The sequence below is a fragment of the Mya arenaria genome, chromosome 10, assembly GCF_026914265.1.
Source record: "Mya arenaria isolate MELC-2E11 chromosome 10, ASM2691426v1".
Lineage (NCBI taxonomy): Eukaryota > Metazoa > Mollusca > Bivalvia > Myida > Myidae > Mya > Mya arenaria.
In genome coordinates this window covers 14,373,698-14,391,211 of record NC_069131.1, presented here as the reverse complement: position 1 = coordinate 14,391,211, position 17,514 = coordinate 14,373,698, and the positions used below count along the sequence as shown (strand labels likewise).

At 35.6% G+C, this 17,514-nt stretch overlaps 1 protein-coding gene across 3 annotated transcripts in view; it reads left to right on the top strand.

Moving 5' to 3' along the window:
- LOC128205883 (kinesin-like protein KIF13B) overlaps positions 1-17,514 on the top strand; it is a 142,106-nt gene that overhangs the window by 66,514 nt on the left and 58,078 nt on the right. For all 3 annotated transcript variants that reach the window (XM_052907923.1, XM_052907921.1, XM_052907920.1), the window contains exons 8-12: positions 1,983-2,095; positions 2,666-2,771; positions 3,542-3,754; positions 4,554-4,664; positions 5,368-5,502. In XM_052907923.1, coding sequence (XP_052763883.1) covers positions 1,983-2,095; positions 2,666-2,771; positions 3,542-3,754; positions 4,554-4,664; positions 5,368-5,502 — 678 coding nt within the window. The remainder of the gene's footprint in view (positions 1-1,982; positions 2,096-2,665; positions 2,772-3,541; positions 3,755-4,553; positions 4,665-5,367; positions 5,503-17,514) is intronic.

Sequence of the window (17,514 nt, the reverse complement as noted above, 5' to 3'; positions counted from 1 at the left end):
TATAACAGGATTAAGCTATATAAGCTATTTTTATTTTTTCTATTAGTTTGCGTTATATTTACATGTACTTCTTAAAGGTTTTTTGGACTTTCAATAGGAATAATCTTTAATAAATAGTAAATTTATTTTTCATTAATATTCAAAATCAAATTTTAGTACGTATTTTAGCTTATTGAAATAAGTTACTTAAGCCTGTTATTTAACCTTAAACTGGGGCTAGGAGTTCTAATGTACAAGTCGCTCTGTATTTTTTTTATAATTATTCATATCGGCATTTTAATTCTTTGAAAAATCACATCAGGGCCTCAATTTTTTGTTACGACTTTTCGGGTAAAAATTCTTTTCTTGCTCAAATACGTGCAATTTACGTGAACACAGATCAGTTACTGTGATGGATGTGACCATGGTATAATGATTTATTTTATTCAAACATTTTTTCTTGTCTACGAGAGAAATTTGTTTGAAGGTGTCACTGAGCTGTCTTTGTAGTGTGTTCTGCCTGAGGACTGTGCTTTCTGTGTATTTCTTGTCTTATTAAAATTGGGAATGTTTTAATAATGTTTATAGCACCTTAAAATTATTAAAGATATTTTCTAAGCGTTTCTTGTTGGGGTTTTTAAAATTAAATAATTCAAAAGAAGATGTATGTCGGGAAAACAAAACAACATTTAATTTCGTCATTATATTTAAATTCCGGGACAATACACTTGTTGAATGGCCTAAGGGACAAAATTAGTTGTAATGATTACAAATGATGGACAACTAATTGAACAATGGGTGTTTTATTGTGGGTATGATGAGCATTATGACACCCCTGGTGTGAGGTGGACATTGTCACAGATGAAGGGTGAAATTATCATAATTCTCAAGGCAGCTGTAATATGTGACAGTTTTGGTGAACATTATCCAATAAGAACTTGTCACTGTCAGATTGTCAAAAATAAAAAATGAAAAAATATGCAAACAAATTTTATTGAACTTATAATTTTTTATTTGTATTTTAAATTTAAAAATTAATTTGTAAAAACAACATAATAATAAGACTTTTTTATGAAAATAAAAGCGATCAAAGTCATAAACATTTCATTTTATCTTAAATCCTCAGTCCAAACATTTTACATTTTCCCCTGCAGACAAAAATATGGATGTTAATCCTGCAGTTGGTCACAGAAACATAATGTAAAATCCCTCAGTGGGGCGGGGTTGGGGTTCAGGAGGGTGGGTGGGGTAGGGGTGTCATTTCCCTTTATAGTCACCTGTTTTTATTTGTAATTGAAAACTTGAGGGGTAGGGGAATGCATGGCTAGAGGGGCTTGGCATGACCACCCACAGTGCTCAATTCAGTGCCTTACATTTAAAAAGAAATGCTGGTGGAAATAAAATGCTTAAAAAGTAAACCATGCAATAATTCAGGCCCTCGCCAGAGGGATAAGTGGTGATCACTGAAAATCCCCCTATATGATGGTAGAAATCTACGCAAACTGTGTCTGTTGTCTTGTAGCTGTCTGTTGAAAGCCTAGTTTAATCCTTCTATAAGTGACCACCTCCCCCCCCCAAAAAAAAAAAAAAAAAACAATTTGCATTGTACACAAACTCTGTGGTATTGATCTTAATCTAATTGCCTAATTGTCTTATCAGATCTCTGATCTGAGTATCCTGCTGTGCAGTTTTGAAGGTGTTTTTTATTGAAATGGACCCTAAATGGCCCTGAGCCAATAAACTAATAAACAGGAAATTGGCCCCTACTGTGACATAAGTGCAATTAGCAGAAGATGCACAGCAGGGGATTGTCATGCCAAACATTCCTTAATCTAGGTTTGTTTTTATTTTAATCCTTGTAACAGTAATTAAAATGACAGTGAGTGGTCCTATACAATTTGTGAAAGCAACAAGGGTTTTCTGCTTCTTTATGTTATGCCACTTAGAACAAGTTTTCTTATACCAATCACATTGCATTATAAACAATTGCTGTATGTTTTCAGGTGTCTGGTGAGAAAGTGAGCAAGCTGAGCCTTGTGGATCTGGCAGGGTCAGAGAGGGCTCAGAAAACAGGGGCCATAGGGGACAGACTGAGGGAAGGCAGTAATATTAACAAGTGAGTAGCCTTAAGTTGCAGGGTCAGAGAGAGCCCAGAAAACAGGGGCTATAGGGGACAGGCTGAGGTAAGGCAGTAATATCAACAAGTGAGTAGCCTGTAGAAGCAGGGTCAGAGAGGGCCCAGATAACAGGGGCCATAGGGGACAGTCTGAGGTAAGGCAGTGATATCAACAAGTGAGTAGCCAGTTGTAGCAGGGCTGGAATGGGCATTGACATGAACAGTAAAGCTCAATTGACTTATACAATTTCTCTTCAGTAAAACTTTCCTAAATTTTGGCCTTTGATAAAGCTGAAGATTTCATCTTAAACAAGCAAAACAGATGATAATGCTATTTGGTTGTTGATTCATCCTCCAAACCACCACTGGGCTTTACTCAAGAAGTCATGGACTTGCATTCTTCAAGCAGCACATTTTGTTGACTTCTTTAAAATGGCACCATTACTATAGGATTTTAACTAGAAAACAGACTTAAGAGTGGTAATCATATAAGCTTGTAGCTTTCTTCACAATCATGCTAAAATAATGTAGTATAAACCACAACCAATAATCTTGTGTCCTTATCTTCAGGTCGCTAACCACACTGGGTCTTGTAATCTCGGCCCTGGCTGAGTCGGGGAAGAGCAAGAATAAGTTTGTGCCGTACCGCGACTCTGTACTCACATGGCTTCTAAAGGTAGGTGGGATTCAACTCAACTTCGTGGAATGCTAACTACAACATTACTTTTATATGTAATTATTACTGTTACCTGGCATATGAGATGGACAGAATTCCACTGGGAGAATTTTGTCCATCTATGAAAATATTGGTGAATTTGGATTTTATCCAGGGGATTTTTATCCAGTTGCGCTAAAATAGACTGGGATTTAAGTAAATCTATGTTAGAATTGGTGGGTTGGGATCTTGTCAAGGGGGATTTTATCCATCCGGAAAATTTGGTAGCAAGACTTTGGTCATCGTAGGAAATTTTGATAGGTTGGGATTTTATCTGTTTGTTTTTTGTCCATCTATGCAAATATTGCAGGGATTGGATTTTGTTCAGGGGAGTTTCATTCATCTATAATACAAATATAGTTGGGAGGTATTTTTTTTAGGCGGCTTTTGTCCTACACTATCCGAATCGTACAGACATTTTTTTTTTACTAGTGACATGATATCCCAACTTTGTACTCACACCTAAGGAAAGAGTTTAACATAAATAGCATATTGACATTCCTCTTGACTATTTAATAGAGAAAATAGCATGTTTTTTATTATGTGCATGGCTGAATGATTTCACTTTTGCTGCGGTTTGGTAGGACAAATATGACAGCATTTCAATTGTTCCATTTTAAGTTTTGATAGAAGAACATGATGTTAAAATTTCTTTTTATATTACAGTGGCCTTCTTTATGACCTTTCTAAATACCTTCATAGGTATGTTCATTTTTGTATGATTATCACAGGATAACTTAGGTGGGAACAGTCGGACAGTCATGGTAGCCACAATTAGTCCGGCGGCAGACAATTACGAGGAGACTTTGTCCACTCTGCGGTACGCAGACCGAGCAAAGAGAATCGTGAACCATGCTGTCGTGAACGAGGATCCAAATGCCAGGATTATACGAGAACTGAGAGAAGAGGTGGATACATTACATAAAGAGTTGAAGGAAGCTCAGGTGAGTTGTGGCCCTTGGGAACCATTTGTTACAAAAAGAGTTGAACAAAGCTTACGTGAGTTATGGCCCTTGCGAACCATTTCTTTCACAAATACATGTAAAGAAGCTCAGGCGAGTTGTGGCCCCTGGGAACCATTTGTTACAGAAAAAGTTGAACAAAGCTTATGTGAGTTATGGCCCTTGTGAACCATTTCTTTTACAAATACATGGAAAGAAGCTCAGGCGACTTGTGGCCCTTTGTAACAATTTGATAAAGAATGAGTTGATGGAAGCTCAGATGAGTTGTGGCTTCAGGAAGCATTTGTTCCAAAAAGAGTTAAGTAAAAACTGGTGAGTTGTGGCCCTTTGTAAGAATTTGTAACAGAAAGAGTTGAAGGAAGCTCAGCGGAGTTGTAGCCCTTTGTAAACATTTGTTACAAAAAGATTTGATGAAACCTCAGGTTAGTTATGGCCCTTGAAGGAACTTCTGGTGAGTTGTGGCCCTTACTTAGCAATTTGTTAAATTAAAAGTTGAAGGAAGCTCAGGTGTCATTCATGGCATTCAACTGAATTTTTTAACTTGGGTTAGTTTTGTTGTTCGCTCATGGTTAAGCTGGCCCAAATGTGTACAGTTGAATAAGAGAAACTATAGAATGACGTAATATAGTACCTACTTCTAAGGCACAAAACCTGTGAAAAAAAAGAAGTTGTTATTTTTACCTCCATATGTCTTATTTTGCTGACAATGTTACATATATATCATTAACAATAACCTATTTCCATATTTTGTTGTTTCCCATATTCATTTATTTTTCTTCAGAGCCTGAAGGCACCGGACCTGAAGGAGAAGCTTGAAGAGTCAGAGAAACTGCTGAAGGAGATGAGAAAGACCTGGGAGGAGAAGATGGCCGAGACTGAACAGATACAACTGGTATGTTGGAAGATAATGTTTATCATAAATGCCATTTTTCTGTAAGGCTACCCTGAATCATAAACGCTGAAGGCTATCCAGCTGTATTGAAAACCAAGGGATTTCGCACTCAAATAGAGAACTTTTTATCAATCTTTATTAATCATTCTGGTGCGGCAAATTCTTTTAACATTTCATTCTTTTAGAAACAAAGTTTATAAACTAGCATTTCTTTTTAACAGAAAAGCACTGTATTGATTTCAATATGTGTTGTAAGTATCTACGAAATATTGCACACCATGAAGGAACTTTAGGACCAACAAGTCAGCCCCCAACAGTTGTTTATGGACCTAGGCATTTGTTACCACAGCGACTGTTCAGAAATTTGTAGCAAGGCACATAATGCTGCAATAATTCTCCAGTAATGCCCCCTTGATTGTTTGAAAAAAAACACAATGCAAACATTTTAATAAATGTGTAGCAAGTCGTTGCAAGTTCTTGATAAACACATAGCTATGCCAGTAATGTCTGAATATTAAATAAGCACTGACAAACAACCAAGGAATGTAGAAATTGTTTTATTTTGTAAAATTTCGATACTTTTCAAAGAAACTGATTGGTGCCGGTATGCTGTATCTCTATAATAATTTTTCAGGGAGAAATCTTGCATACAATACTTCCCAAGTCTCTTCTGTGTATCATGTTTCCACCTTATCTGTTACAGGAACGTCACCAAGCGCTGGAGGAGATGGGTGTTTCCGTGGAGACGGAGGGGATCAAGGTTCAACACAGTCGCTTCTTCCTCGTCAACCTGAACGCCGACCCCTCCCTTAACGAACTGCTCGTCTACTATCTCAAGGTTAGAAATTTTGGATGTTGGCATGGCACTTCTAGCCTAGTCTGTTTTGGGAGAGAAATAAGTCGAGGTAATGTCATAGCCTTGGTGTCCTTGTCACCATTGGCCATAAATCAAAAGCAATTGAGGTGATCGAAAAAACCTTGATACACTAAGCACACATGTAAAGAAAGGCTTATACACCTGCAATGCATTCAGTATGGCGAGCCTTTACCTAACATTAGCAAACAGTTTTGTTTTGTATCCCTATTCCTACGAAACTGCAAGTGGGGAACCAACCAACCAGCAAATGTTTTTGGAAAATATGTTTTTTTAAAGCGTGGATGGGTCAGATAATTGTCGAGTGATGACTCCTTATTCAACTGAAAAAAAGAGGAGCATTGGCATATACTCCATAGAGCTCTTGTTTATTGTGTTTTTAGGACAGAGAAAAATAACGTCTATAATTCCATTCAGATTGTAGTATTTTAAAAAGAAAAAAAAGGTATTTGGTTATTTTTATATTTATATTTATGTGTTTATTTTATATAAGAGAAAGCATAAGGTACATTTGTGGGCAAATAAAGAACATCGAATAAAAACTTATACCATATGCCAGTATATATTGTCCTCACTTGACATTTGCTTTCATATAAGGGTTGTAAAAGCTCACTGTCACTTTTTATTCTGTGAAGAAGTTAACTCCCTTGCTCGGAGATGTAAGGTTATTTGCTGGTCGTTATTTCTATGTGCATCCAGTCATGTTAGCTTTATTTTCCGGTATTGAGCTTGACGATATTGGTGTGAAAAGACAATCTCATGGATCCGGGATTCTTCACGATATTTTTCTCTGGGAATTTGGTCTTGTTTTATTCATCAGGATTTTGTTTATGTCAGAGGCTTTATACCATTTCGTCCTATTTAACTATATTGAATGGCTGGGTGTTATTGGTTTTCTTGGAACATTATCATTTGGTAGAAGAATCAAGAACATGAACTGATTTTCACAAATCTTTTTAAATCTTTGGGCTCATGATTTATGTGAACAATTTTATATTTAGAAGCATTGCAGTATATCCTCAAATTTTTAAAATGTACAAAAATGATAAAATGTGCTTTAAAATTTTTGCAGATTTTTTTCTGTTCAATGCATAAATCGCCAGCATGGATTCTTTGTCTTAAAATTTCCTTTCTTGAATTCAGCAGTTAGAAAAAAAAATGTAAATTTATTAATTTGTTTTGGTTCATATTGACATACATTTGTGCACCAAGATGTTTTTTGTTTTTTTTTGCACCAACTCTTGAATGAAGTTAGTACATTTAAGCGTTAACCCAACTTATATCACATGACTTTGTTCTAAGGTGTCCCCAGGCTTTCTATTATGTAAGTGAAATTGTCAAAGTCAGTGTCAACTCTGATCAAAGAAACAGTGTGTTTTTGAAATGCTGAATGAAGAAAAAGAGTAAACTTGGAAGTCATTTTATCAACTTAAGGTCATTGCAATGCAAGATTATCAGCCATTCTAAATACTCACGAAGCCTAAGTATTAGGCAGTCAAGTTTTTGTCCGGCTTGTCTATTTTTTGTAGAAAAAAATAATTATCATTGCCTTTTTGTAGTTGTTGTTTGCATTGTTTAAAAGGTTTAACCCTTGGCCATTTAAGGATTGATCATATTATGTCTTTTGTTTTATATAATGCTGTATCAGAACCCAGTAGGGCAGGCATGCGAATTCCATGAAGCGCACTTGCAATTCTTGTTCATTTGCTCGCTTGCCCTACTGCGTTCATACAGCATAATTGCATGAAAAAATGTGATCAATACTTACATATACATTTTAAATAATTATAAATTACGATAAAAAAATTAGCAGCATCTTCTGCAATTGAGTACTTGTTCTCAGTGAAATGTAACCGACAGACTGTAAAACAAATGAGGGATAGCATTTGCTCTGCAGAGCTTGTATATCAAATCTTATAAAATTATTCTTGAGAAACTAAACCTCCTAATGTGGCAAACAGCTGTTCCATAGTGCACATGTACCTGCTTTTTACACTTTGAAGTGAATGTAAGTAAGTCAGTCTCTGAATGCCATAATACACTGACCAGAAAATGTCTTTCTAGGCAAACAAATTTGCCTTGAACCTTAAATGCTTTTTTCCCCCAGCAAATTACCATTTCAGATGGCATGAAGGTTTACATCACAAGTTACTCTCATGTTTGTCATGTTGAAGATCATGTGGGCACAGTCCAATCCCATTTACATAATCTGACCATCAGAGGCTGGATGGGATTGTTGCCTCTCAGCATATTTTGTCACAGAAGGGTCATTAAGCTTTTGTTAGTTCCTTTATGATGTTCTGTCAGAGCTATAATTTTACTTCATTTCTTACTTTCTGACACCAAAGATTTGAGAACATCATTGATATTTGGTTGGATATTTATAGCACTGTCGCACGGGACCACCATTTAATGGCCCTCCCAGAAGACAATTAGTATTTTTAGCTCTACTGGCCAAAGGCCAGAAGAGCTTATGCGATGGTAATGTGTACGTAGTATGTGCATCCGTGCGTCCGTGCGGTCGTGCGTTCGTGCGTCTGTAAACAATTGCTTGTGAACACGATGCAGTCTTCAGTTTTGATTGTATCTCGATGAAACTTGTACAGTATTTAGATATCCATTAGAGCTGGGTTCCTTTCGAAAACCAGCCAGATCCGCCCATGCATGCCTAGATTATGGCCCTTGATAGTATAAAAAAAATGCTATTGTGTAAACAATTGGTTGTAAACAATTGGTTGTGAACACGATACACTCTTCAGTTTTTATTGTATCTCAATGAAACTTGTACAGTATCTAGATATCCATTAGAGCTCGGTTCCTTTCGACAACCAGCCAGATCCGCCCATGAATGCCTAGATTATGGGCCATGAAAGTTTTAAAGAAATGCTCTCTATTTTTAGCCAGGTCTGCATGAGCAAATTCTATTTTTAGCCAAGTTTACATGTACATGTAAATTCAAGTCTAGAGTTAAGGGAGACAATTTGCAAGTCTAGGATTTTGAGAGACAATTTGCTTTTTGCTTCTGCAGCTGATTTTGTGAATTACTCTGCCTTGTTCTTGGTGAAAGCCCAAAGGCCATTTTTTAGCTTTAAGTTCTGTAGTTTGCGCATTCATCTTAACAAAATTGGTTGTGAATGTTTAAGTTATGCACCTGGTGTCATTACTGGCCACACCCAGGGTTCACAGGTTTGGTAAACATAAATCTGGAAAGGTTTGAAAATCTTTTTGTGTGTTCGTGCATCCATCTCAGCACAATTGATTGTGAATGTTTGTTCAAATTGATCAATGTTGTCCTAGGATGCCCTTGACTTTGACCTTTTGACCAACTTTTTTTAACTTTTAAAACTACAGAAATTTTTACTATGAGTACAGTTTTGAAAGCATTTTTTTTTGTCAGATGACTTTTACTTGGCACATATTAAAATAGTTCATGGAACTAATCTCCTTACAATACTTTCTGGGCTCAGATGTTGAACGTGCTACGTTTTCAGGTAAGCCAAACACAAAACATAAACCATATATCTGTTGCCTTTTACCCATACATACATGCTCTGGATTGATATGACCACAAAAGCCATGCCAGTAGAGCATAGGCCCTTTTGGGCCTCTTGTTTTAGTGTTGCGGGGGTGAATCGAACCTGTGACCCCTGGATTTACAGTCAAGTGCAGGGTTTCCGCCATGAAATTCATAAGGCATGTCGGGAGGGGAGGGTTTGGGATGGGTATCTCCTCCCGGCGTCAATTTTTTTTTTTTTTTGTAATCAAAATGGTGCAATTTCTTGCATTTTAAACATGTTTACAGTTATGTTCCTATGATTTAAAATTACCAACTTAAGTCTGATTTACATTAAAAATATTTGCGAATAGGTTTAATATTGTTACTCTTCATTTATTATTGGTATTTCTCAAGTATTCCGACAATACAATATCGACGGTATTGATTGTAAACCGTATTGATAGACTCATGTTTCGTTTAGTGCGGGTATTATTTATATTGACACCGTTGACTCCACAGCAAAACGGGAACGCGACTCAATTACATACGACGACATAGCATATAACCCTTGTTAACACAGATATCTTAACACGGTTCTCAATTACAATTTAATTATTGGTAAACAAACGGACTCGGGATCAATAAACAAAATAAAACGACACATAATTTATGTTACCAAAATCAATTAACACTAATTGTTTACTTTGCATTCATAGGTGATTATAGGGATGAAGGTCACAATAACGACAGTGGCCTTTTTACACATTCCCATTTTGATAAAGAATAGGAGGAGTTAGGTTAATTGCACCGTCGATCCTCACTGACACGCCTTCATGCTGTCGTCGATCCTGAATGGCTGATACAAATGCCGTAATAGTCCCGACACGCCTTCTGGCTGTCGGTCAACCGTTGCTGATGATTGTTTTGATATGGATTGACGCTTCGCGGATTAAAGCATATCGGCATAATTAATGCGTGTCGGTAATTTAAAGCCTTGCCAGCGGAAGGCACGTCGGGCCCGACAAGCCATAAAGGCCTGGCGGAAACCCTGAAGTGTGTTACAACTAGACCACAGATCTGCCACATTCTGGCTTGTATCAGACAACGCGAAAACTTTTCCTTCTTCACAGGACATTGTGACAGGTAAACACTGAAAGTTTACCTGTCGCACCAAATTTTTACCTGTCGCAATGTTACAAACAGTATTCAGTAACATCAGCCTAAACCTTGATTTTAAGCCTCTTTTTTAAATAAGTTTTGTAATTCCCTATTATAACAGGTTTAGATCTTTTTGGTTAGATTTGTCCTACAGTACTATAATAAATGAAACAAACAAACATAATGTAAAAAAAATCAATATTCGGATCTTATAAATGTCATAATTTTTTTCTTCCCTTGCCTCCCAAAAAAAACTCATATCTGGTTCGTCTACCCATGGAACAGCTAGATCTTACTCTTTTAATTCATCTTTAAATTAAAGATACAATACGGTTATAAAATGTAACGAATTGTACTACAAGTCAAACTCAGGCACAACATTTATGCAAAAACGAAAGTAGAGTTCTTGTTATTGGCAATGTTAAACAGAGCGGAAAGAAAGTCAGCTCGGTATAGTAATCATCGTATTTAAATTAACACGATTGCCGGGAACCACTACTGTACAGTACATACGGAATTTTGTAATTTCCGAACATTTCCGTAAAATAAAAGTATTAGAGTACCAGCTGAAATCGGAACCTTACGCGTTTTATCGGCTTTTACGGAAACATGTCGAAACGGGGTTTACAAATAGTGAAACACGGATTAACACGCTGAATAATCATGATATAAAAATAACTCTGAACATTTATTTAGAAACTGAAAGTAAATTTTCCGAAAATGAAACGGTGCTGACTTTAATTTTTCACCGGACATTGTGACCGACCAAAACAAAAGTTTCGTCGGTCAAAATTGAAATATACCGGACATGTCCGACTGTCAGACGGACATTCGCATTGTCTGTTGTACCGTAATTCACCTAAGAGTTCGGACACTCTAAATATTCGGACACCCATAATTATTTTCCAAAATAATTTATTTTGTGTACCTAATTTTCGGACACCCAAAGGACATCAATCATAACTTTCACAGTTACCAAGTTTCACAGACGAAGATTATTGATTTTTATCTTTACAATGCCTGGCTAGATTACCTAACCTATACACCACTGTGACAAGTTAATTAGTTACTACCCATCCTAAACGATTTATTGCCTGTTGAAAAGGAAGTGTGATATATTTATTGGAGGATTAAAGAAACAACAAGGGCAATCAAGGGATTAAGAAAACATAGACATGACATGTTTGTAAAACGATCTGCCAATAAACTTTCAAACTTGTACCTCACTTATAGACTGTAAGAATCAATAATCGTACAGTTATACATTAATCCTGCATAGCAATGTCCATGCTCTCCACGAGATCCTGGTGGGTATAACTGTAAGTTATGTGACGTCACACAGTGTGACTCTTTGATCTGAAGCCGATAGAATGTGTTTATTAAGTTCAATGCATGTATAAAATGGTGTTTTAATTAACTTGACGAAGGATTTACACTTATAGGCGTAATAAATAAGTTTATGACCATTGATTACTACGGATAAATTAATAAATGGTAAAATGCAAACATGAAGAAAAAGGCAGGTTAAACAAACATGTAAATAAAATGTAAAAATGGTAATTTTCTATGTATTCGGACAGCAAAAAAAATAATTATTTTAAGGTGTCCGAACTCTTAGGTGAATTACGGTATTCAGTTTACAACTGTAAACCTTATGGTCATACATTATTGACTTCATTCACACTATTGGTCAGTTATAGATAACAAGTAATCGGATTAGCTACATCATTCTTAGATCCACGATCAATATTGTATACCAACCCTGTCTCATGGAGTACAAATCAACACCTCAACACAGGGCCTATTCACCTTCTTTAGCAGAGTCCAAATTCAGCTACTTTCTAATCGAAAAAGAAGCATACTTTCCTCACATGTTTAGACATTTGTTTCCCAGATCTATATAAAAAAAAAAAAAAAAAATATATCCTTGAGTCATTGTTTGTGCTAATGTGTTAGTTGTGTTGGTTTGTAAGAACATTCAATACATCTGAAATACAAAAATTGAAGCACCAAAACAAAACACATTGGAGTCTGAATTCTTTTCTCACTGATATTTACATTCACCTTGTTCAAACATGTAATATTTTTCAGTCGTGAAAACAGCAAACTTATTATGGAAATAAACATTTGAATTTCTTGTGGGAATGTTATTTGACTAAGTTTATTGATAATACTAAAACAAATATAAAACAAGCACATCCAAATGATATAATAAACAATGATGATATCACAGCACATTCACGACTCCATTGAATTTCTCTAAAATTGCCCTATTTTTTAGTATAAGCCCGAAACCACTCTTCCCTAATCGTTCTTGGGCAGTAAATGACTTCATTTAAAACATAAACAAACAACTTTAATAATTTCCAATTTTAACTGTTTGTTATTTTGACACGCACAGCTAATCTATTGACATGTCCCAAACCATCATGAAAACTTTGCAACTTCAGTTTGACCTGCAGTTCGACATAAACTATAATAAAGGAAATGTGTGAAATTCAACAGCAGCTGGGATTGAAATATGACTTTGATACAGCGAAATATCGAAATATGGAGATGAAAAAATCAACATAGATGGGGTTTTTTTATTCCAGAAGGAATAAATTCAGGACAGGGAAAAAAAGTTAAGCACAACAGGAAAATCAAGATATCAGAGATCAACGTACTAAGCAAGTTTTGACTGTATGTCGATGTTTCATTATTTTGAATGATTCATATTATGAGCTTGAAGTGTTAACACATTAAATTTTACCAATTTAAACTGTTTACGTTAAATTTTACCAAATGAAACTGTTTACGCATTAAAATGTCACTAAATGAAAAAGTCAGGCACCTTCCCAATTTTCTCTGAATATGGGAAATTAAATAAAAATAATCAAACCTGAACCAGATTTTTTTTTAACGGACTGAATTACGTTTCCATTAACTTTCCTCTGTTTCTCAGACTTGTTGCTGAAATAATTGGGCTTCTTGTCCAATAGAGTGACCACAGAATGTCAGGATTTGAATAACAGTCTTGTATTTGCTGTGGCTATCGTGAGGATTTTCTCCGATTTCTTGAGTTCTTTCCTGTGTTTCTGTCTCCCTGAGTGTGAATAACGACAGTAACAGTGGGCTTTCTTGTACTGGGGATGTAATAGAACGGGCTGTGAATAAAAAATCGCTGCTCTGACACGAATTGGATAGGAATATTTTGTGTTATAATTTTTGAGATTTTGTTATAAATTTTTTTTGGAAAGAATATTCGCTAGAAGGTATGCAGCAACTCTTTGATCCACTTTTATAATATTCCTCACTTTCTTACATAAAAAAATCTTGATTGAATACATTGAACATATTTGTATAGAATTATAATCTTGAAGGACTAATGTATGAAACTTAATTGATAATTATTACATGGTATTATTATTCTTGATGTTTGCAGCGTACATTTCTTTCTTAAAGACATTTCACACTGAAACTTAAATTGTTGGTTTTTTTCTTTTTCTAATGAATAGAGTTTTTTTTAGATGCACTAGTTCCATGATCATAACTGTGACACACTTTGTGAGGCCCCCATGGAATTTCTCTATAGCTGGACTTATTTTAAAGGGACTTACACACCAGATGGTCCCAAAATCAGCAAAAGCATTATTTCCACAAGTCAAGCCTAGAATTTTCAATATGAGATAGTATGAGGCCTAAAATACATCTTTTTACATGAAAGAAATATTTTTTGACGCTATCTTAGCTGAGCTAACCCGTTTAAAATTAGTACATAATGGTTTCCCAGTTTATAGGGTGTATATTTAGCATGTGGAAGACAAGTGATTTGTTCAAATACATAAACCGATGGTATTTTTAAATTAACTGGGATTTACATGGTAGACAACCCCAGTAAATTTTGAAGTGGAAAAATATGCAAAAACCTTGAAAGATACATGTGTCGCAAGCACACATACGTTGATTAAAGCACAAAAACACTGATTGAAGCACACATACCTTGAGTTTAGCACAAATACATTGAGTTAAGCAAACATACATTGAGTAAAACACACATACACTGAGAAAAGCACATATACATTGAGTAAAGATGGGGAAAAGCACACATACATTGAGTAGAGATTGTGTAAAGCACACATACATTAAGAAAAGCACACAAACATTGAGTTAAGCACACATACATTGAGTTAAGCACACATACACTAAGTAAAGCACACATACATTGAGTTAAGCACACATACATTAAGTAAAGCACACAAACATTGAGTTAAGCACACATACATTAAGTAAAGCACACAAACATTAAGTAAAGCACATATACATTAAGTAAAGCACACAAACATTAAGTAAAGCACATATACATTAAGTAAAGCACACAAACATTGAGTTAAGCACATATACATTAAGTAAAGCACACAAACATTGAGTTAAGCACACATACATTAAGTAAAGCACACAAACATTGAGTTAAGCACACATACATTAAGAAAAGCACACATACATTGAGTTAAGTACACATACAGTGAATAAAGAATGAGTGAAGCACACATACATTAAGTAAAGCACACATACATTGAGTTAAGTGCACATACATTGAGTAAAGCACACATACATTAAGTAAAGCACACAATCATTGAGTTAAGCACACATACATTAAGTAAAGCACACAAACACTGAGTTAAGCACACATACCGTAAATGACTGGGTATTAGACGCCCTTTTTCCCCTCAGATTTCGATGCAAAAAAATGCCTGCGTATAATACCCAGTAACAATTTTTTTGCACCCAATGGTGGGCATATTAAAATCGCACCGTCCATCCATACGTCCGTCCGGCTCTGTAACTTTCCCTTGTATGGACAGATTTTAAAATAACTTGCCACATGTGTTCCACATACCAAGACGACGTGTGGCGTGCAAGACTCGTGTCCCTACCTCAAAGGTCAAGGTCACACTTAGTGTTTATTCACAATGGAGTGCTGCATATAAGGACATAGAGTATAGGTTGTCTTGTCAGGGCTGTAACTTTCTCTTGTAGGGACAGATTTTAAAATAACTTGCCACATGTGTACCACATACCAAGACGACGTGTCGCGTGCAAGACCCGTGTCCCTACCTCAAAGGTCAAGTTCACACTTAGTGTTTATTCACAATGGAGTGCTGCATATAAGGACATAGAGTATAGGTTGTTGTGTCCGGGCTGTAACTTTCCCTTGTATGGACAGATTTTAAAATAACTTGCCACATGTGTTCCACATACCAAGACGACGTGTCGCGTGCAAGAACCGTGTCCCTACCTCAAAGGTCAAGGTCACACTTAGTGTTTATTCACGTAGGTCAATGTCACATTCGGGGGCATTCCTCACATACTGTGACAGCTCTTGATTTAACTTTTTTTCTGAGGTCGATTTCAAGCCGAGAGTTTGTTTAGATTTATGTAGAAAGGGATGTTACTCGCGTCATATTGATCGAGTATATACGGGTTAAAACAGCAGTTCAAGATCAGAATACGGTATATCGTAAGACGTTTATAATTTAAACAAAAATATTTTTCTATTTAAGTTATTCAATATTATTTTAAATAATAAATTGAATTGCATATAAAAAAGCAAAGTTGGGCACTGTTAAAATATTTTTTGTCAGTTGTACTCGAAGGTGTGAAAAACTCGACTGCCTTTATCCTGTTTAACATACCAATACTACATACTGTTGTGATAATGGTCTTGTTTTTTTGCACTTTGTCTCATTCTTTATTCTTTTCTGTAGGTGTTGACATTTGAGAACAATACCGTACAATATAAGGTTTTTGCACAACTTATCATTCTCGACAGTTTATCATTGTATGGTTTTAAAGATAACCATCGCCATTTTTTGTCACTGTCAACAAACATGGTGGCCGAAAATGCCAGACGATTTGACATCTTTTCTATGCGTCTTTTAACCAAAAACATAGATTAAAAGGTTTTTTTCTCAGACTTTTCATAGATATTTTTCCCTGCGTCTAATACCCCCTACCGTCTTATACCCAGTCATTTACAGAACATTGAGTAAAGCACACATACATTGAGTTAAGCACACATACATTGAGTAAAACAACCATACATTGAGAAAAGCGCACATGCATTGAGAAAAGCACAGACACACATGGAGTATAGCTCAAATGCATTAGAAAAGCACACATACAGGGAGTAAAGCACACATACATTGAGAAAATAGCACATATACATTGAGAAAAGCAGACACTTATGGAGTATAGCTCAAATGCATTAGAAAAGCACACATACAGGGAGTAAAGCACACATACCTTAAGGTAAACACACACATACAGTGAAGCATGCATACATTATGTAAAGCACACATATATTGGGTAAAGGGAGCATACATTGAGTATAGCACATAAACATGGAGTAAATTTCGTGTGCAATGATTGAAGCACACATACATTGAGTGAAGGACACATGCATTGAGTGAAGGACACATACATTGAGTGAAGGACACATATATTGAGTGAAGGACACATACATTTAGTAAAGTGCACACACATTTTGTCAAGCACATGGAGTAAAGTGCATGTGCATTGATTAAAGCACACTTACATTGAGTGAAGCACACATACATTTGTTTAAGTACACACACATTGTTTCAAGCACATTAACATGGAGTAAAGTGCATGTATATTGAGTAATGTAAACATGCTGGAGTAAAGCACATATACAGTGGCATTTTAGTGATATTGCTATTGTATGCTCATTTTAGTATACTGCGCACAGCAGTTCCCTGAAACAGAGTCAATATTTTACAGTTAATTTCTTCATTGTCGGCTATAAAATGAAGTGAGACTGAGAGAGAAGCAGCTAAATTCTGTGAAATTTCATTCCCTGAAGACTTTTACTATGCATTAGATAGTGTTTTAAGCCTTAAGGGGAATTAAATGATCATCAATATGGTAAATTTGCATGGTATGCATTCTAATAGGAGCTTGTGAAATTCTGGTGACATTTTTCAGCATTTTTTTGTTGAGTTTGTCTTCTGTCACTATTTTTAAGATTTTATTGCCACACACATTGTCACAAATCTTCAAATGAATGAGCATATGAAAAAATATAGAAATATCAAGTATTTCATTTCAAAAATAATTATTATTAACTTAATTTAAAAAATTTACCTGCAAACTTAAATAAACTCTGCCTAAACTGACAAATAAAGCTATTTAGGGTTCAGCATTATATGTTGTCTAATGTGAAGGCTGTTTTTCTGAAGTTTTCCGATACATTTATTTAAATAAATCAGAAAACAGCCCAAATTGATTTAAATAAGGTGAAACAGAAGAAATTAACTGTG